The following is an 18,500-nucleotide window of genomic DNA, read 5'->3' as shown; positions in this document are numbered from 1 at the left end:
AAGAGCTGTTGGAAGCAATCCGAAGAAAGTTGTTTCATTTCTCTGATTCTACAGTATAATTATGTTATATCAAGCTCTTAGTGATTTCCTTGGATTAATCTTTCATAGAGAAATGCACAAACAATTATGTTATGCACAAACAATTCTCACTCTTTTTTGAATTATTTATATAATTGATGTTAAGATTCTAAAATCATAATGATAATGATGAGTCTGAATCAAATTGATTAGAATTAATCAAATTCCTTAGTTCATTTTTAATCTCTCACATATCATTATTATCTTAATATCAACTCAATCATGATTAATCTACAATATATTTATTGGACACCCAAATTTAACTCAACACCCAACTAATTTAGTTTATTCCTTATTTTTAGGTCTTTTTAAATCTCTCACATATCAGTATTATCTTAATATTGATTCAGTAGCTCTCTTGTCAAATAAGATGAATGCTCACTATGAATGAATGATGCAAGCATATGGAGACTTGTAAAACATGGATAAACGCTTCCCAAGATAATTTATTTTAATTGCCACTAAGGGAATTTTACCCTAGCTTTGTACATCAAGACCACAATCTCTATTGTCTTTGATATGTTGGTTAGTTGTCGCTCATGGGAGATAATTTGGGGAATAAAAGTTCGGTTAAAACTTTAGAAAGAATCTTATAATTTTAATTATATAGTAATATTGGTTGAAAACCACTTATAACTTCAAGAGTCTTGCATCATTGAAGACTAAAAAAAGTCTTTAGTCAATCAACATTAAGCATCCACTTATGATGAAAATGATGAAATTAAAATCAGTTGGACCACTATGATATCCCCCACATCCTATAAAGTCATCTAAACCGAGTCTTTTACCAAAAGTCATGGATCTTAGAAAATCCTAAATTTACTTATATTCAAAGGATATGATAAGTTCATATTAGAAATTATCCGCAAGTAAGCGAAGACCGAGCAATCGATTAATTTCAATAAATTGGAGTAAAAGACAACTTCAACCATAATTTGATCATCTTTGAAACAAATCTCGTTATCTTCTCGAACACTTTAAATTTGATTATAAGTGTTCCATAAATTAATTATGTGAGTGATACTATGTGTAACATAATACATATTCTTTTTTACATTATTATTATAATATTTTCTCACTTTATATTATTTATTATATATATATATATTGTGATGTTCATGAATTTGTGTAATCAGAATTGGATAGTGATGAGCTCACGATAATAAAATCGATTCACTTTTAAACACATACCCTAAATAATCTTGGTCATAGGTTACTCGAGAGGGATATCGAGATAACCGGACATACTAGTGTATTGTATACACATCCATATGATAAAGGCGATTGATCTTATAACTACTTGTGTGGGAACACTAGGGGGGATATAGTGCAAGTACTCACTCGCCCAAACATCACATTTGCAGTCAATAAATTATCACAATTCATGCATCGGTCATCTACTACATATTGGTCTACAATCAAACGGATCTTGCGATATCTTAACGGGACCCTCAATGATGGTTTCTTTTTTCGTAAAACTCCCCACTTTATCTCCATGCCTTCGTCGATGCTGATTGGGTATGAAACTTTAATGATAGAATATCCATGTCAGATATATTATCTTCTTTGGAACTAATTAATCAATTGGAATTTTAAGAAGCAAAAAAATAATCGTATGCTCTATAACTAAACCTGAATACCATGCCATTGCCACCGCCGTTGTAGAACTCATTTAGATCACAAATTTGCTCGAAGAACTTGATATCAACTCCACTTTTACTCCTACAATATATTGTGATAATGTTAGAGCTATTTACATGTGTGTCAATCTAGTATTCCACTCACGTATGAAACACAATACCATCGATTTTTACTTCGTATGAGATTAAGTTGTCCAACATCAATTATGTGTTTTTCACATACATATGGCTGATCAAATAGCGGACTCACTCATGAGGTCTCTTGTCCATAAATTATTATCATTAAATCAATCCAAGATCGACATCCTTGACAGGAGCACCATCTCACGGGGGCATGATAGTAATTAAGATTTTTTCAACTGTATAAGAAAATCTCGTTACTCTGTTAACGAAAATCCTCCCTCTTAACCTATATAAATCGGAAGAATATATCAATAAACTTTAATGAAACATATCTTGAAGATTTATGCACTTCCATGATTTCTCACCGTACATCTTACGAGATGGTAGTGAATAACTAGGTCGAATCCTTATCGTAAAAAGCCAGACCAGATGACGATGGCTGAGCCTTCAGGTTACGATAAAACAAACACTCCGTAGCATACACGAAAGCAAATTGAACAATGATCCGTTCACAGACGATTTCACATTTAAAACCTTGTCTGCTCCATGCACCCAAGCAGTTTCACCCACAGAGCATCACTGAAATTGAGATGGATGCAAACTCTTTGTGTGTCCATGTTGTGGATTTTTGTGAGACACCTGCATGACATGAAAATTTTCTGAGTGATGCTTTTTGATCCATCTGAAATTGATAGAGCATTGGAGTTTTCAGGTAAAATCTAAATAAAGAACAAGGGAATTACATATGGGTAATATGATTATCGATCATTATTTATCTATACAAGAGCACGAGGATTCACAGTATTTAGAGAGAGAGAGAGAGAAAGAGAGTACAGTGATCGCGATATCCAGCGAATGGGTTGGGGTTGGGGCATTGGCTCTGACAGCCGGAACCGCAGTAGTCCGACGTGGTTCCGCAGTAGCCGTACTGGCTGCAGCACTGCCCGTCGGGGCACAACGCTCCCGCTGCCTGCGATCCGCACTGCGCGTCGGAGTCACCACTGCCGGAGCCACCGTCGCACTGGCTCTGGCAGCCGGAGCCGCAGTAGTCCGAAGTGTTTCCACAATACCCATGTTGGCTGCAGCACTGCCAGGTGCGGCACACCCCTCCCGCTGCCTGCGATCCGCACAGATACCCGGAGTCATTACAGTACGCGAAAGTGCTCCCGCAATAGCCATACTTGCTGCAGCAAAGCCCATCGAGGCACGTCTTCCCCCCTGCCGCCGGTCCACACTGTTGCGCGAGGCTGCCCAACAGTGACCCCAAGCTAAAGATAACCACGAAAGGGAGCTTCATTTTCCGGCACTCCAAGCAGAAGAGGAGGCTCGCCATATATAGACTTGCCACAGATGATCTTCGACTTCCTCCCGTCGACTTTGGCGGCTACCTTCTGATGGTACGAGAAGGAAGTCCGCGAAGCTTCTTGGAGCAGCGTGCCTTATCATTTCCATTTCCACCAGCCTTTTGAATTCCCATTCAATCCCTTCCATCCATCGTTCCAAAGGGTCTCGCGAGTAGGTTTTTCTCTTTGAACCATCACAATCGCACATGGAATTCTTTGTCTGATATATCTCTCTGTGCTTTGGTAATCACTTGCTTGCTCAAGGTCCAAGCTTGTTACCATTTGTCTTTAGATGACATTGTCAACCATGACGTAGATGTACATGGTGTGTATTTATCTTTGGGACAACGTTATCCTCTTGAGTTTGTGTGGCTGCTGGTGCTCCGATTAGAGCTTGCGACTTGGTTTTACAGACAGAGTCTAGATGTCAATTTATTTTCTTATTACTTGAATTATGCTGATTCACTTTGTGGAATGACCAACCTTATTTTTCTCCCTTTGTACCAGCCTTCTTAAAAGGAGGCTCGGAAGAAAGAATGTAATTTGAAATGTCCACGTTATGCAGGTAAGCTACTATATACGTCTAAGTAGCCTGTTCTATGGGTTAGATGGTAGATAAGAGTATGTATACAACAAATACATTGTACTAATCTCTCCATTCTGGTGGGAGCATTGAAATGCCTTCCACGAAAACGACATGAGATCATGAAACTTGATCTAGTCAGTCAGGTGACCTATATATTATGGTGTGTCGATTACCTAACGCCAGCTTTCTTTTACTTGGTCTAGTAACGTATGTGTTAGAGTGTGTCGATTATCTAACGTCGATATAAGATTATATTATTCGTTAGTTTTTGTTTGTATTTATCAAGAAAATTACTGTTTTTATCATATGAGATTAATTATAATATTTTTAATTATCTTCACTCGAGTATAATTATCTTGTATATCTTTCACATCAATTTTAAAAAAATTATATCTTTTTCTCTCACTCCGTTCTAGAAACCCTGATCATTTAAAGGGATAATTAAAGTTGTTGGGGGTTTCATTTTGATGAGCAACATGACGATAAGAAGAGTTATGGATTCCAGGAATGAAAATATTTTATATATACATCAACTTTTACATCAAAAAGTAAGAACGTGGGTATAAGGAAGTGCTATGACGAACTTACCAATACAAAGACGAGACTTCCGAGTGAAAGTACCAATATATCTTATGACGAACTTAATCAAACAAATGTATGATCGAAACTACTAGAGAGTGGATTGCTCCATAGCTCTTATTCACTTAAGGAAACCCAATAAATTAGTAGATAAGACCAAATGAGCCAACATTACTATCAAAGGACACAATAATATAACGACAAATATCATATATGAAGATTATATTATATCTTTCGGTTCACTCAAATAAACTTTTTAGAAAACACAAAGGTATCGAGGCAAATAATATGAAAGATGTTATAATATCTTTAGTGTGCTTATTTTTTGTTAAACTAAAGTGTTAGGGGAACATTAAATCTATACCTAACCCCTTTTGTCTATGATCACTTAAAACTATTTTCGAGAGGCTTATGCTTAAAAAAAGTTAATTATTTTGGGTTGCTTGTGGTCTCGTTTATTTTTTTTTTTAATTGCACGTTTGTTTTTCTAATATTTTTTTCTTTGTGCATATCTGTTTTGGACTACACAAAGTTAAATATTGGTTTAGATTGTCCTTTGCATGTGAATATTGCTCGAGTGTCCAACGCCTTAAACAATCCCAAGTACAAACATAACACCTTAGAGCAAAACTTAATAACACCCAAAGTATTTTTAAGGATTTCTTTACTCAGGAGAACTTATTCTGATACTATGATTCCTTCTAAAACATAAACTTTAAGAATCACAAAAAAAACATATTAATATCGATATCAATTCGTCTTCATTGCTTATCTTTTGTAAAAGAAAAATCTTTTTATTAACAAAGCAAGATTATATACATTGATTTTACATTGATTATAACAAAGCAAGATCTGCCTCACAAGCCGTAGAGGATCAAGTGTTGATGGGGTTCCCGTGGAACCGCAGAGACCGTGCACCGACGACCGGCGATGGAGGCAAGCACGGCTTTCTCCACGTCGCTCGTGATTCCCCCTCGGAGCAAGGCGATGATGTAGTCCATGGAAGCAGCTTCGCAAGCCAATGTTATCGGGCCGTCGGTTGGCAACCCGAACTCTTCCTCCGACATCCTCAACAGTTCCCTGAGGATCTTGCTGCTTAGGTACTTCAAAGGGACCGTGAAGCGCTTGCCATCGGCCGTGTACACGAAGACATGACCTCTGCTCGCAACCAGAGGAGCACTGCACGACCCTACCGCTGCAGCAACACTGTCGTCAGGTTTCCCTGTCATGATCCTTCTCCTGGGCCTGCCCAAACCGGCCACCTTCTGCCACTTCCTCACCATCTTGATAAGCTTCTTTGGGCTCAGCATAGCTGAACTCTCTAAGACACAAGATGCTGGAGAAGGTGATGTGCTTTGAGCACTAATAAATGGGAACGGTACGGACAAGGAAGGACACTTCATGTGGCGAGTGGAGCTTTCATCTAGCTGGAACTGAGAGAGCAGCCATTGTGGTAGGGTGCATGTTTGGATTTTGGTGGAGTCACCTCATGATGCAAAGGGGGACAACACAGCAACAGTCACCTCTGATTTGTGAGGCGAGGCATGAGATTAGCAAATAGGTGGCTACTTCTTTTCATTGTACGTATTCAGGGAGGACATTGTTACGGTCAGTAACTGTTCAGCCGTGGCCCCGAGGTCGTCGCGGCTTGGTTCGGGTCCGGAAGATGGTGGTCAAAGGATGGGGGAGCCCCTCGAGTCTGCTGGATCTCCAGAGGCGGTGAGCTCCAAAGGCGTCGCACCTGCACAAAGGTCGGGTCGGGGTGCTCGACCCGACCCCTCCGACGATCAAGTCAGTGAAAGATGTGGAGGAGGTTTAGGAGGAGGAGAAACCTCCGTGTGTTGAGTGTGTTGAGAGTGTCCTCCTTTTCTCTTACGAGTTCGGGTGTATTTATAGATGGGTTTAGCGTTACCTGACTTGACCGCCTATTGGAGTGTGGGAGTACCTCTGATGGCGTCTGACGCGGCCGTCGGGGTCGCGTGGTGGAGCGGTTCGTAGCAGGGTATGGGCGGGGGGCAAGTCATTGTCCTGCCTTGTCGTGGTCAACCATGCAGGGTCGGAGATCGCCGTTCAACAGCGGGAGTTTGTCAGGGCGGGTCTAGTCAGCGTTATTGCTTTTCTGGGGGCTGTCGTCACGGCGCGTCATCCGGCCATTATTTTCCCTATCATATTCCCCCCCCGAAAAGGAGCCATGCGTCGGTGGTGACGGGGGAAGGGAGTTCGAGGCATGGCTGCGTCTCTTAGTGTTGAGGCGGTCTCAGGCGGCAGGCGGTCCAGTTCGTTTTACCCTGATGAGGTTTCGGGTGTGCCGACTGTACTGGTGTGTCTCGGGCGTTGTGTGGCTGAGGAGGGAGACCCGGGCGGGCTGGCCGTGCTGGGGCGCCTCGGGCATTACGCGACCGAGGAGGAAGACCCAGGCTGGCTGGCCGCGCTGGGGTGCCTCGGGCATTATGCGACCGAGGAGGAAGACCCAAGCAGGCTGGCCGCGCTGGGGTGCCTCGGGCATTACGCGACCGAGGAAGATCCAGGCGGGCTGGCCGCGCTGGGGTGCCTCGGGCAGTACGCGACCGAGGAGGAAGACCCAGGCGGGCTGGCCGCGCTGGGGCGCCTCGGGCATTATGCGACCGAGGAGGAAGACCCAGGCGGGCTGGCCGCGTTGGGGCGCCTCGGGCATTACGCGACCGAGGAGGAAGACCCAGGCGGGCTGGCCGCGCTGGGGTGTCTCGGGCATTATGCGACCGAGGAGGAAGACCCAGGCGGGCTGGCCGCGCTGGGGTGCCTCGGGCATTACGCGACCGAGGAGAAGACCCAGGCGGGCTGGCCGCGCTGGGGTGCCTCGGGCATTACGCGACCGAGGAGAAGACCCAGGCGGGCTGGCCGCGCTGGGGCGCCTCGGGCATTATGCGACCGAGGAGGAAGACCCAGGCGGGCTGGCCGCGCTGGGGTGCCTCAAGCATTACGCGATCGAGGAGGAAGACCCAGGCGGGCTGGCCGCGCTGGGGTGCCTCGGGCATTACGCGACCGAGGAGAAGACCCAGGCGGGCTGGCCGCGCTGGGGTGCCTCGTGCATTACGCGACCGAGGAGGAAGACCCAGGCGGGCTGGCCGCGCTGGGGCGCCTCGGGCATTATGCGACCGAGGAGGAAGACCCAGGCGGGCTGGCCGCGCTGGAGTGCCTCGGGCATTACGCGACCGAGGAGAAGACCCAGGCGGGCTGGCCGCGCTGGGGTGCCCCGGGCATTACGCGACCGAGGAGGAAGATCCAGGCGGGGTGCGCCGGCTTTTCTCTGGGGAAGGTCAAGGGGCCCTCCCCTTTCGGCGCCCGCCGGGTTTCGAGCTTGATATGATTAGGGCTAAGCGAGATTAATGCATTTAAGTTTGTCTCGATTACCGTCCCCGAGGCAGGCATGATGGATGCCTTGATGCCCGCGCTGCGCCGCTGTCCTCCGCCATGTCAGGGTGCATTTATTGCGAGGTGACGCCTTTCCTCCCTGCAGCGGATTTCGGGAGAGGTAGGGTCGCCGCTTCTGGCGGGATGCGGCCTACTTATAAGTAGCATGAGGTCGGCTGCCGGAGGAACACCTTTCCCTCCGAGCGTGTCGTGCTGCCTCGTATCTCATCGTCTTGCCCGTGCCGACCGTCTTTACTTTCCTTGCCGAAGGTCAGTAAGAATGGCGTCCTCTTCTTCCCGCTCATCTTCTTCTTCGTCGAAAGCCGGGGGGACAGCGGCTTCGTCGGATCCTACGTTGTCATCGGACGAGAAGGCGACCAGGGCCCTTGAGGCCTTGATGTGGCCCCACGACCATGACTCCACCGTGGACGAGTCAACGCTGAGTCTCCTCCGGGATCGCTATGGTGTCCCGGAGGAGATTGTCCTTCAAGCTCCTGAGCCTGGCCAACGTGCATACGACCCAATCCCTAAGGGCTTTGCCCTTACCCTTGATGCTTTCGAGGCCGGGCTACGCCTCCCTCTTCACCCTGTCATAGTTTCCTGCCTTTCTTGGTGGCGTATCTCCCCATCTCAAATGGCGCCGAACTCATGGCACTATCTGGTGGTATTTTTAGGCGAATGCCATTATGCCGAGATACCCCCGACTCGCGCCCTCTTCCTCTCCTGCTTTCGTCTTTCCAAGGGGTCGGGGGGTTACTATCTGTCAGCCCGAGCGGGTTTCAGGGTGAGCGGGGCCCCTTCCAGTAACAAGGGGTGGAAAGAGCGCTTCTTTTTTGTCAGTCGCTCGGGAGACTGGGGGTTCGGCGTCCGCTGGGGGGCGCGTGTGATAGACAACACCACCCCGGTTTTGGATGACGATGAGCGCCTGGGGCTTCGGCGGCTCCGAGAAATCCTCCCGTCCTCCCAAGCCATCCGGAACATGTCGGAGCGGTGGTTAGTGGGGGCGGGTCTTAGCCCGGCGCCTCTAGGTACGCTCCGAGGAGCGGTTCCATTGGGGGTTTCCTTTCCTTTTCTTTGCGTGTTGTCGTTTGACTGACAGTTGTTCCGATCCGTCTCGGCAGATATGGTGCGTCTCGAGGCTTTGCGTGGGGGGAAGACTACCGCCGCGTCGGGGCGCTCGCCTTCCATCGCCAAGGTGGGCTCGAGGGAGGCTCCTGTGGACGTCGAGGCGAGCCGGTCTCGGAAGAGAGCGCGAGCGCCGTCAGGCGAGGGTCTCGAGGTTATTGCAGCTCCGGCGACGGGAGCCATGGTGGCGCCGACGATGGAGGGTGCCGATGGGAGCCTTGGAGAGGGGGAAGCCGGACCGAGCGGGGGCGCGGCGGTAGAGGCGCTTCGCCAGCCTTCCGTCCGCGAGCTTCTCTGCCTTCCGCTGAGGGAGGATGTGCCGTACCTGGTGCGGGAGGTGGGCGCTCTCCCCCGCGGCATGGCCACCGACCCTCTGGTGGCCCGGTGGGATGGTCTTACCCGGGGTACCCGGGTATGGGCCGACGGGGATAGCGCGGGCCGGTTTATCCGAGGCGGGCTCCATCCTGATATAGCCCGGGACCTATACTCCCTGCCTTCCGATGCTCTGCTCAGCAAGGCAGCAAAGTCCTTGTTGTGGGTAAGCGTCATTTCGCTCCTGTGTTTCCCTGTTTTTGGACGGGCTTAGCTCTAACTTTGACCTCGTCCTTCCCTCAGGGCAACCATTATGCCGCCGCTCTGATGGATCTTGTCCGAGACGCGGGGCAAGTCATCGTCGCCTTAAGCAGCCGCAACGTCGAGCTCCGGCGGCAAGCGGACGAGGCCCGGGCCGAGGCCGGCCCTGAGGCAGTGGCTGCGGCTGAGCAGCGTGCCTTGGACTTGGAGGCCGAGGTGGCGCGGCTGAATTCCGAGCTCCAGGCGTCCACCGAGCGGCTTGCGGAGTTGCAGGCGCGGCTGGAGGCGTCTGAGGAACGCAACGCGGAGTCGCAGGCTTTCCTGAAGGCGGCGATGGCGGAGGCTCGTTTGGCGAGGTCCGACTCCATCGAGCTGGTTCGGCGCCTCGAGGAGGCGTGGGCCGAGGCGTCGGGGGCTTCCGAGGCCCTGGAGGCCGAGATCCGCCAACGGCCGGAGAAGGATAAGAAGTTGATCGATGATTACAAGGCTTCCTCGGGCTTTCAGCTAGGCCTTGTCCGGACCGGACGGGTCTCGTACGAGTACGGGTACCGGGTTGCCCTTGCCCGTTTCAAGGCACGCAAACCCTGCCTCGGAGGTTGTGGTGGATCCGTTCGGCTCCTTCCCTGAAGATCTGGGCGTCGACATGCCGGCAGATGTTCCTTTTGATGATAGCCCCGACGCCCCTGAGGATTGATGTCCTTTGTATTTTTTGCTTTTGTTGTTTCTTGTAACACCCCCTTTGCTTTTGAATGGATATGATCTCTTTTCTTTCTCAATGAACTGTGCTCTTTGTTTTCGTGACTGGCCGAGTCTTATGGAAAGAACTTTTTGAGATTTTACGCATTCCAGGTCCTTGGCAGGGACTGACCTTTCCTTGTGGCGAGCCGGAATGCGCCGGTTCCGATGGCTTCGATCACTCGATAGGGGCCTTCCCAACTGGGGGCTAACTTGCCTCTTTGTCGGGTCGGGTCACTGACCTCGGTCCGTCGTAGGACCAGGTCGCCTAACCTGATGGGTCGAGGTCGTACCTTTCGATTGTAAACCCTTGCGATCGCCCTCTTGTAGGAGAGTGCTCTTACATGTGCGTCGGCACGTCGCTCTTCCAGTAAGTCGAGGGCGGCTCGGAGTCCTTCATCCGAGGCTCCCTCGTCGTAGCCCTCCGTCCGGAAGGTGGCAATGGCTACCTCGGGGGGAAGTACAGCTTCGGTTCCAAATGCGAGGCTGTACGGAGATTCTCCCGTTGCTGTTTTTGGAGTGGTGCGCAGCGCCCATAGTACGCTCGGGAGCTCGTCCGTCCAGGTTGTCCGAGCCGCGGATACTCTTCTTTTTGTTGAATCTCGGATTTTGATGATAAAATCAATTGATGGGTTATTTGATCTAATCCATATTATTGAGTTAAGTGTGCAGGATTAACTACGATAACCAGAAAACACAAAGCGAGAATACCAGAGTCAAGTTCGATGGACGTTTAAGAGTCCGAAGAATCGTCGGAGATGCTGCCAGAACCAACCGAGAAGAAATCGGGAACCTGTCGGAATTTTCGGAAGTTCGCCGAAGAGATCGTTGGAGGTTCACGGAGATCACCGAGAAGGCTCGGCTACTCATTAAAGTCATCACAAGTTCGGGAGCTTGCTAGAAGCCCGTCGGCAGAAAGTTCGTCGGAAAGCTCGCCAGAACAAGACTCGACGTTCGCGGTTGAAAATTTGCTTAGGATGTGTTTTGGTTATGTAGTCCACTTGTAATTAGGATTAGGATTAAGAGATAATCCTATATCCTGGTTAGGGGCCAACTGGGCCCAAAGTCAGAGTTGGTTTAGGCTAAACCAGCGAACTAGAGAGCCAAGATTGAAGCCCAACTAGTGGCTGAAAACACTGTAGTCGGGCTGAAAACACTGTAGTCGGGCTGAAAACACTGTAGGCGGTGGCACCGCCCAGCACCCGAGTGCTGGGCGGTGACACCTCCTTGGCTGGGCGGTTGCACCGTCCAGCACCTGAGCGCTGGGCGGTGGCACCGCCTGGCTGGGCGGTGGAACCGCCAGCACCGGGAACCCTAAGAGAATTCAAATTTTGGAGCCCAAAATTTGAATCCTCTTGAGGCCTATAAATACCCCTCAAATCTCAGCTGAGGTTACAACTTTTGAGAAGCATTTTGATTGAGAGAAAAGTCTTAGAAAGTCTTAGCAAGTCTTGTTTTCAATTTGCTAGAGAGTTCTCCTCCTTCTTTCTTATTGAAAATTTGTAAGAGGTTGAGCTGCTTGTAAAAGGTTGTAAGAGGGGTGTTTACCCTTCCATTTCAAGAGACTTGCTAGTGGAAGGTGGGAGCCTCATCGAAGAGGGGCCTCGCAAGTGGAGTAGGTCATTTGACCGAACCACTCTAAAAATCGGCGTAATCTCTGGTTTGCTTTTTATTATTGTCATTTACATTACTGCAAATCTTCTTACTGCTTTAGTTCCTTATTACTCTTGCTGCGCAACTTTAAGAATACGCCTTCAAGTTAAATTTCTCAAGTTTCATTCTTAACGTACGAAAGATTTTGTTAAAATCGAAGTTTTAATCCGCTGCACTAATTCACCCCCCCCTCTTAGTGCCGCTCCGATCCTAACACTTTTGAGCCCATTCAAGATGGACCGGTTGGTCACTTCCGTTAGCCCGTTCGTCTGGGGGTGAGCGACCGAACTGTATTTCAGGCGGACTCCATGTCTTGCGCAGAACTCCCGAAATCTCTGACTGGAGAACTGGGGCCCATTATCCGTGATGATGGTTTTGGGCAGGCCGAACCGGGTAATCAAGTTTTTCCATACGAACTTCTCTACTTGCTGTGCCGTAATTGTTGCCAGTGGCTCGGCCTCGACCCACTTTGTGAAGTAATCCACGCCGACGATGAGGAATCTCCGTTGTCCTGCGGCTAAGGGAAAGGGCCCGAGGATGTCTAAGCCCCATTGCGCAAACGACCAAGCACAGTCGATGGGGGCTAGCGGGACTGCGGGGAGTCGAGGCGTGCGGGCATGCTCTTGGCATGAGGTACACCGCTGCACGTGTGTTCTTGCATCCTGGCACATGGTCGGCCAGTAGTAGCCTTGGCGGAGTATTTTATGCGCTAAGATCCGTCCGCCGATGTGTTCTCCGCAGGTGCCCTCATGTATCTCCGCCAAGACGGCTTGCGCCTCGTCGGGTTCCAAGCATCGTAGGAGGGGGTACGAGAAGGATCGCTTATAGAGCCGCCCGCCCGCCTCAATATACCACGCGTGCGTGCGAAGCAGGCGCCGGGCTGTCGCTTTGTCGGGCGGGAGAATTCCGTCCCGTTTGTAGCGCAGCAGTTCTTGTACCCAGGAGGACGCGCTGCTGGTAGCCGTGACCGCGATCTCGAAGGCACGGGCGGGTAGCTCCTCGACTTCCGGCCCGACATCGGGGGCAGGTTTTGAGGCCAGCTTAGCCAGCGCGTCAGCACGCTCGTTCTCCGCCCTCGGGACATTAGATAATGTAAAATGAAGGAACTTCGCGGTCAAGTTCCTTACCTGCGCCAGGTATTTTGCCATGGTCGGGTCGCGAGCCTCATATCCTCCGCTGAGTTGCTCGGCCACTAATTGGGAATCCGTGCGGACACGGAGGGAGTCTACCTGCATCTCGAGGGCCAACCTGAGTCCTGCCAGGAGCGCTTCGTACTCTGCTTCGTTATTAGTGGCGCGGAACCCAAAGCGGAGGGAACGCTCGAATGACCGTCTGTCGAGGGCTCGGAGCACCAACCCTGCGCCCGCACCCTTTGAGTTGGCTGACCCATCGACGTGCAAGACCCAGGCCTCGGGAGGTCGTTCGAGGCTCCCGCTCTCGTCTTGGGTTAACTCCGCGATGAAGTCGGCCACGGACTGGGCTTTGAGGGCCGTCCTGGGTACGTACCGAATGTCATGTTCGCCGAGTTCCACTGCCCATTTGAGAAGCCGTCTTGCCACATCAAACTTAGACAGGACCAGCCGAAGTGGTTGGTCCGTAACTACCTCCACGGGGTGAGCCTGGAAATAGGGGCGCAATTTCCGGGCGGACAGCACAAGGGCGAGCGCCAGCTTCTCGATCGGGGGGTATCGTTCCTCCGGGCCGCTAAGGACGTGGCTCGTGTAGTAGACCGGGAGTTGGCCGTTGGGGCTTTCTTTAACCAGGACGGAGCTTACTGTGTGCGGGGAGGCGGCCAGATAGATGCTCAGTTTTTCGTCGGGAGAGATTGAGGTGAGCTGAGGGAGGTTGGCCAGGTGTTGTTTTACTTGCTGGAGGGCTTCCTCGCATTCTGCCGTCCATTGGAAGCCTTTCGGGTTCTGTAGTGCCTTGAAGAAGGGGAGACATCGATCCCCCGACCGGGCGAGGAATCGGGACATGGCGACGAGTTTCCCGTTAAGGCGTTGCAGGTCCTTGGTAGTCCGGGGCGATTGCATGTTGATGATTGCCTGGAGCTTCTCTGGGTCGGTGTCGATCCCTCTTTCGTGCATGATGAATCCGAGGAATTTTCCTGATGTGACGCCGAAGGCGCATTTCGCGGGGTTGAGCCGCATGCCGACCTGGCAGAGTGTAGCGAAGGCTTCGGCTAAATCAGCCAAGTGAGTCCCGGTTTCTTGGCTCTTCACGATCATGTCGTCGACGTACACCTCCATGTTTCGACCGATCTGGCGGGCGAATATCTTGTTTACTGCCCTTTGATATGTCGCGCCGGCGTTTTTCAGTCCGAAGGGCATGACCTTGTAAGAGTAGACCCCTTGATTGGTGATGAAGGCCGTGTGTTCTTGATCTTCAGGTGCCATCCCGATCTAGTTATAGCCCGAGAAGGCGTCCATAAATGACAGGCGGGCGTGGCCTATCGTAGCGTCAATCAGCTGGTCGACCCTTGGTAGGGGATAGCAATCCTTCGGACATGCCTTGTTAAGGCTTGTGTAGTCAACGCACATCCTCCAGCTTCCATTTGCTTTTTTGACAAGAACTACATTGGACAGCCATTGCGGGTATCCGGCTTCTTTTATGAAGCCCGCCTTCAAGAGGCGAGTTACTTCTTCCCGTATGGCTGTCTGCCGTTCTGGGGCTTGCCGCCTCAGCTTTTGTTTTATCGGACGAGCGTCGGAGGAGATACTGAGGCGATGTAGGGCGACTTCTTGGTCGACGCCTGTCATGTCAGAGGGCGACCAAGCGAAGACATCAGCGTTTTCTTGTAGGAGGCCGACGAGTTGTTCCCGTTCGTGCTCGGGCAGTTCTGACCCGACCCTAATCGCCCGTTCCGGGCGCCCTTCTTGCAGCGATACGACGATTGTGGTTCCCTTCGGCTCGACATGAGGAGCCGACCTTTGTATTTCTCGGGGGTTCGTCGACGGTGGTTCGACTCTGGGCTTCTTAGGTAGCGAGACGGCGGTCAAGTAACAGCGCCGGGATTCTCGAGGGCTTCCCGCAGTTTCACCGGTCCCTGCGGAGGTCGGGAACTTCACGGTCTGATAGTAGGTCGAGACGACAGCTCGAACTTTGTTGAGTGTCGGGCGGCCGAGGATGGCGTTGTAAGCGGCGGGGAGGTCGATGACCAAGAAGGTGGTCATCGTTGTCTTCGACTTCGGCGGAACTCCTAGGGTCAGGGGCAAAGTAACCGCCCCCAGCGGCGAGACTGAATCTCCGGTGAAGCCGGTGAGCACCGAGGACACCGGCTTCATGCTATCTCTGGGTAGGCCGAGCTTCTGGTAGGCGTCGAGGTATAGTATGTCGGCCGAGCTCCCGGTATCGACCATGATCCTCTGAACCTACGCGTTGGCGATCCTGGCTGATATCACGAGTGCATCGTCGTGTTCAGCCTGTTCATACGTCCTGGCCGGGAAGGTAACACTGGGTCCGGGCGCGTGTCTGGGAGCCTCAGCTGAGGCGGCTCGGGCGTATGCCTTCTTGCGGGCCATGGAGTCTCCACCGGACGCGGGGCCGCCTGATATCACGTCGATACGTCGGTCAACGGGCCCTTCTAGGCGTGGAGAAGATTCTTTATTCGGGTGGAGATACTGATCGAGGTGCCCCCTGCGGATGAGTTCCTCGATCTGTCTTTTCAATTCCCGGCATTGTTCAGTGTCGTGCCCACGTTGCTGGTGGAAGCGACAGTATTTCGATTGATCTGCCAACGCCCAGGGGTTCCTCATCGGGTAGGGTTCTTTGAGCAAACCCTTTTCCCTTATATGAAGGAATATGTCTGTTTGAGATGAATTCAAAGCTGGAAGGGGGGGCCTTGGAGCCGGCGGGTCAGATATGTCCGACCTGCGCCGAGATGTTGGTGGCTATGGCTGTCGAGGCGGCTCCGATTTGGGCCCTTTGTGTCCCCTGGGTCTCCCGGCCATCCATGTTTCTGCAGCGACGAATTGGCTCGCTCGTTGAAGCATCTCTGGTACAGTTGTGGGGGGTCGTTCCACTAGGGACCAGAAGAACCTGGAGGGCCGCAAGCCTATCATGAATGCCTGCATCAGTAGGGAAGGATGAGCATTCGAGAGCCCTCGGATCTGCGTCGTGAAACAGTCCAAGAAGTGGGATAGGGACTCATCTTCCCCTTGGTTGAGTCCGAGGAGTAGCGCCGCTGATGGCTTTGGGCGGGCGTAGGCGAGGAAGTTGAGCTCAAAGTCCCGGGCGAGCTGGTCGAAGGAGGAGACGGTTCCTGCCTTGAGGCTGCAGTACCAAGCGCGGGCTAGCCCCCTCAAGGTTGTCGGGAATGCCCTGCACATCAGGGCGTCAGAGGTTCCATATAGCGCCATTTGGGCGCGGAACGCGGCTACGTGATCCGCGGGGTCAGTGGCGCCGTTGTAAGTGTCCAGGGATGGAAGCCGAAAGTGCGGCGGGATGGCCTGATCCTGTATTTTGGGCGCGAACGGGGATCCTTGGTATCCATCCGTTCCGGGCTCGCCTTTCGACCTGCGAACTTCTTGTTGTACCTCATTAAGACGTTGATTGAAGAGATGCAGCTGCGCTTGCAGGGTGTTGGTTGAGTTCGCGGGTGGCCACTCGGGCTCGGGGCGGCTCAACGTGCCCACGGTCTCCCGGTCACCGAGCCGGGTCGCTTGGTTTCGGGGCGACGGGGGGGGGGGGCCTCGGGGGGTGGTGCGTGCTCCCGAGGGGCGGGCTCCCGTTGATGCGAGGGTTGGTCCGTTCGCGGGGGCGCCGGTCGGGGGACGAGCGGAACGATGGCTTGTACCACGCCCGCCAATGCCCTTACTTGGTGGGCAAGGTCGTGGAAGGCTTCGGGGGAGACTGATGGGGGGATGACAGTGGCGTCGGGCGGCGACAAGCCCGGGTCATTGAACAGGCGCCAGTATTGCTCCGAAGTCGCGGTGAGACGTTCGTCTTGGGGCTCCTCCCGCGGGGGATGGTCTCCCGAGGTCCCGACCGGGTGGGTCCTTGCAGCTGAGGGATCGCCTAGGCGGGTTCGTTGACCAGTCGACATTCCCGGCCCTCCTTCTAGCGCCAAAATGTTACGGTCAGTAACTGTTCAGCTGTGGGCCTGAGGTCGTCGCGGCTTGGTTCGGGTCCGGAAGGTGGTGGTCAAAGGATGGGGGAGCCCCTCGAGTCTGCTGGATCTCCAGAGGCGGTGAGCTCCAAAGGCGTCGCACCTGCACAAAGGTCGGGTCGGGGTGCTCGACCCGACCCCTCCGACGATCAAGTCAGTGAAAGATGTGGAGGAGGTTTAGGAGGATGAGAAACCTCCGTGTGTTGAGTGTGTTGAGAGTGTCCTCCTTTTCTCTTACGAGTTCGGGTGTATTTATAGATGGGTTTAGCGTTACCTGACTTGACCGCCTGCTGGAGTGAGGGAGTACCTCTGATGGCGTCTGACTCGGCCGTCGGGGTCGCGTGGTGGAGCGGTTCGTAGCAGGGTATGGGCGGGGGGCAGGTCATTGTCCTGCCTTGTCATGGTCAACCATGCGGGGTCGGAGATCGCCGTTCAACAACGGGAGTTTGTCGGGGCGGGTCTAGTCAGCGTTATTGCTTTTCTGGGGGCTGTCGTCACGGCGCGCGTCATCCGGCTATTATTTTCCCTATCAGACATGACCAAGATTCTTGGTTGAGCTCTGTGGCATGTGGCCATGTCCCCTTGAAACTGATGGCTCTTTTGACAGTCCTTCGATGAGTTGTCGTAGTTGGTAATCATAGCAGCACTGACATTATAGTAATTGCAGCAGTGCAAAGTTATTAGCAGTCTCGAAGTCGTAAGTCTTCTTCAGATCCTCTCCAAGGTATACGTTTGGGATTTCAATGATGCAGCGGTAGTACTCGAAGCCACTCTATATAAGCTATGCGACCCTCCAAATCCATCTTCCGATCCTCGTTTCCTATTCCTGGAGACCATAAAGGAAGACGAAGCTCTCGTTCTTGGCCATCTTTAGCGTGGCCTCGCCGTTGGGCAGCGTCGCCCAGCAATGTGGACCGGAAGCGGGAGGGAAGTCGTGCTCCGGCGGGCAATTCTGCAGCAAGTACGGCCACTGCGAAAACGACGGCTTCTATCGCGGCGGCTCCGACGTGCAGTCGGATCGGTATGCCCCTGCGGACGGTGACGCAGCCAACATGGGTACTACAGAAGCTCTTTGGCCTACCCAGAAATAGTGATTCATGTCATGGTCAAATGGCTGATATAAACTGAACTCGTATGGGAGCAATCGGCGGAAGGAGCCCTATGGTTCATCTTAAGGACTCATTAATGTGTTCTTGCAGGGGAATGCTAAGGAGAACATCTTAAATGAAACAGCTGCTATCAAAGAAGGTCTCTTTGTGCGAAGTATGAGGCAGTGCTAAGACTATTGATCGAGCCGGATGAAGAGATTGTTTTCGATGTAATTACTCTCATGTGGATCGAGAGGCTAAGCAATGCATAAATTGATCGAGAATTAGTAGTTCATAATAGTTTGTATTTTGTTTGCAAGAGAGATTGATCGATTCTCTTCAATTTTATGTGTTCTCTTCTATGGAGGATGTACTCTTTTTTTTTTTACTTGATAATGAAAAAAAAGATTGAAATTGTTGGAGAAAATAATTTAAATATTTAAATTAATATATAAAAATTAATCATTATACAATATGTTT

General features: G+C 51.4%; 3 protein-coding genes across 3 annotated transcripts; all 3 read right to left on the bottom strand.

Annotated features, from left to right (window-relative positions):
• Window positions 1-2,326: 2,326 nt before the first annotated feature.
• On the bottom strand, window positions 2,327-3,362 carry LOC103970928 (lectin-like). Its single transcript, XM_065088623.1, has 2 exons — window positions 2,676-3,362; window positions 2,327-2,480 (listed from the first exon to the last, which is right to left on the bottom strand). The coding sequence occupies exons 1-2, from the start codon at window positions 3,172-3,174 to the stop codon at window positions 2,404-2,406; spliced, it is 576 nt and encodes a 191-aa protein (XP_064944695.1). The 5' UTR covers window positions 3,175-3,362; the 3' UTR covers window positions 2,327-2,403.
• Window positions 3,363-5,206: 1,844 nt separating this feature from the next.
• LOC135596411 (auxin-responsive protein SAUR66-like) lies at window positions 5,207-5,659 on the bottom strand. Its single transcript, XM_065088463.1, has one exon. It carries the CDS (start codon window positions 5,657-5,659, stop codon window positions 5,207-5,209), a length of 453 nt encoding a protein of 150 aa, XP_064944535.1.
• Window positions 5,660-15,196: 9,537 nt separating this feature from the next.
• Window positions 15,197-15,580, bottom strand: LOC135596409 (uncharacterized). Its single transcript, XM_065088462.1, has one exon. The coding sequence runs from the start codon at window positions 15,578-15,580 to the stop codon at window positions 15,197-15,199; it is 384 nt and encodes a 127-aa protein (XP_064944534.1).
• Between the last annotated feature and the right edge of the window lie 2,920 nt (window positions 15,581-18,500).

The sequence above is a fragment of the Musa acuminata genome, chromosome BXJ1-11 (genome assembly GCF_036884655.1).
Source record: "Musa acuminata AAA Group cultivar baxijiao chromosome BXJ1-11, Cavendish_Baxijiao_AAA, whole genome shotgun sequence".
Classification (NCBI taxonomy): domain Eukaryota; kingdom Viridiplantae; phylum Streptophyta; class Magnoliopsida; order Zingiberales; family Musaceae; genus Musa; species Musa acuminata.
This window is presented reverse-complemented; position numbering and strand designations above follow the sequence as displayed.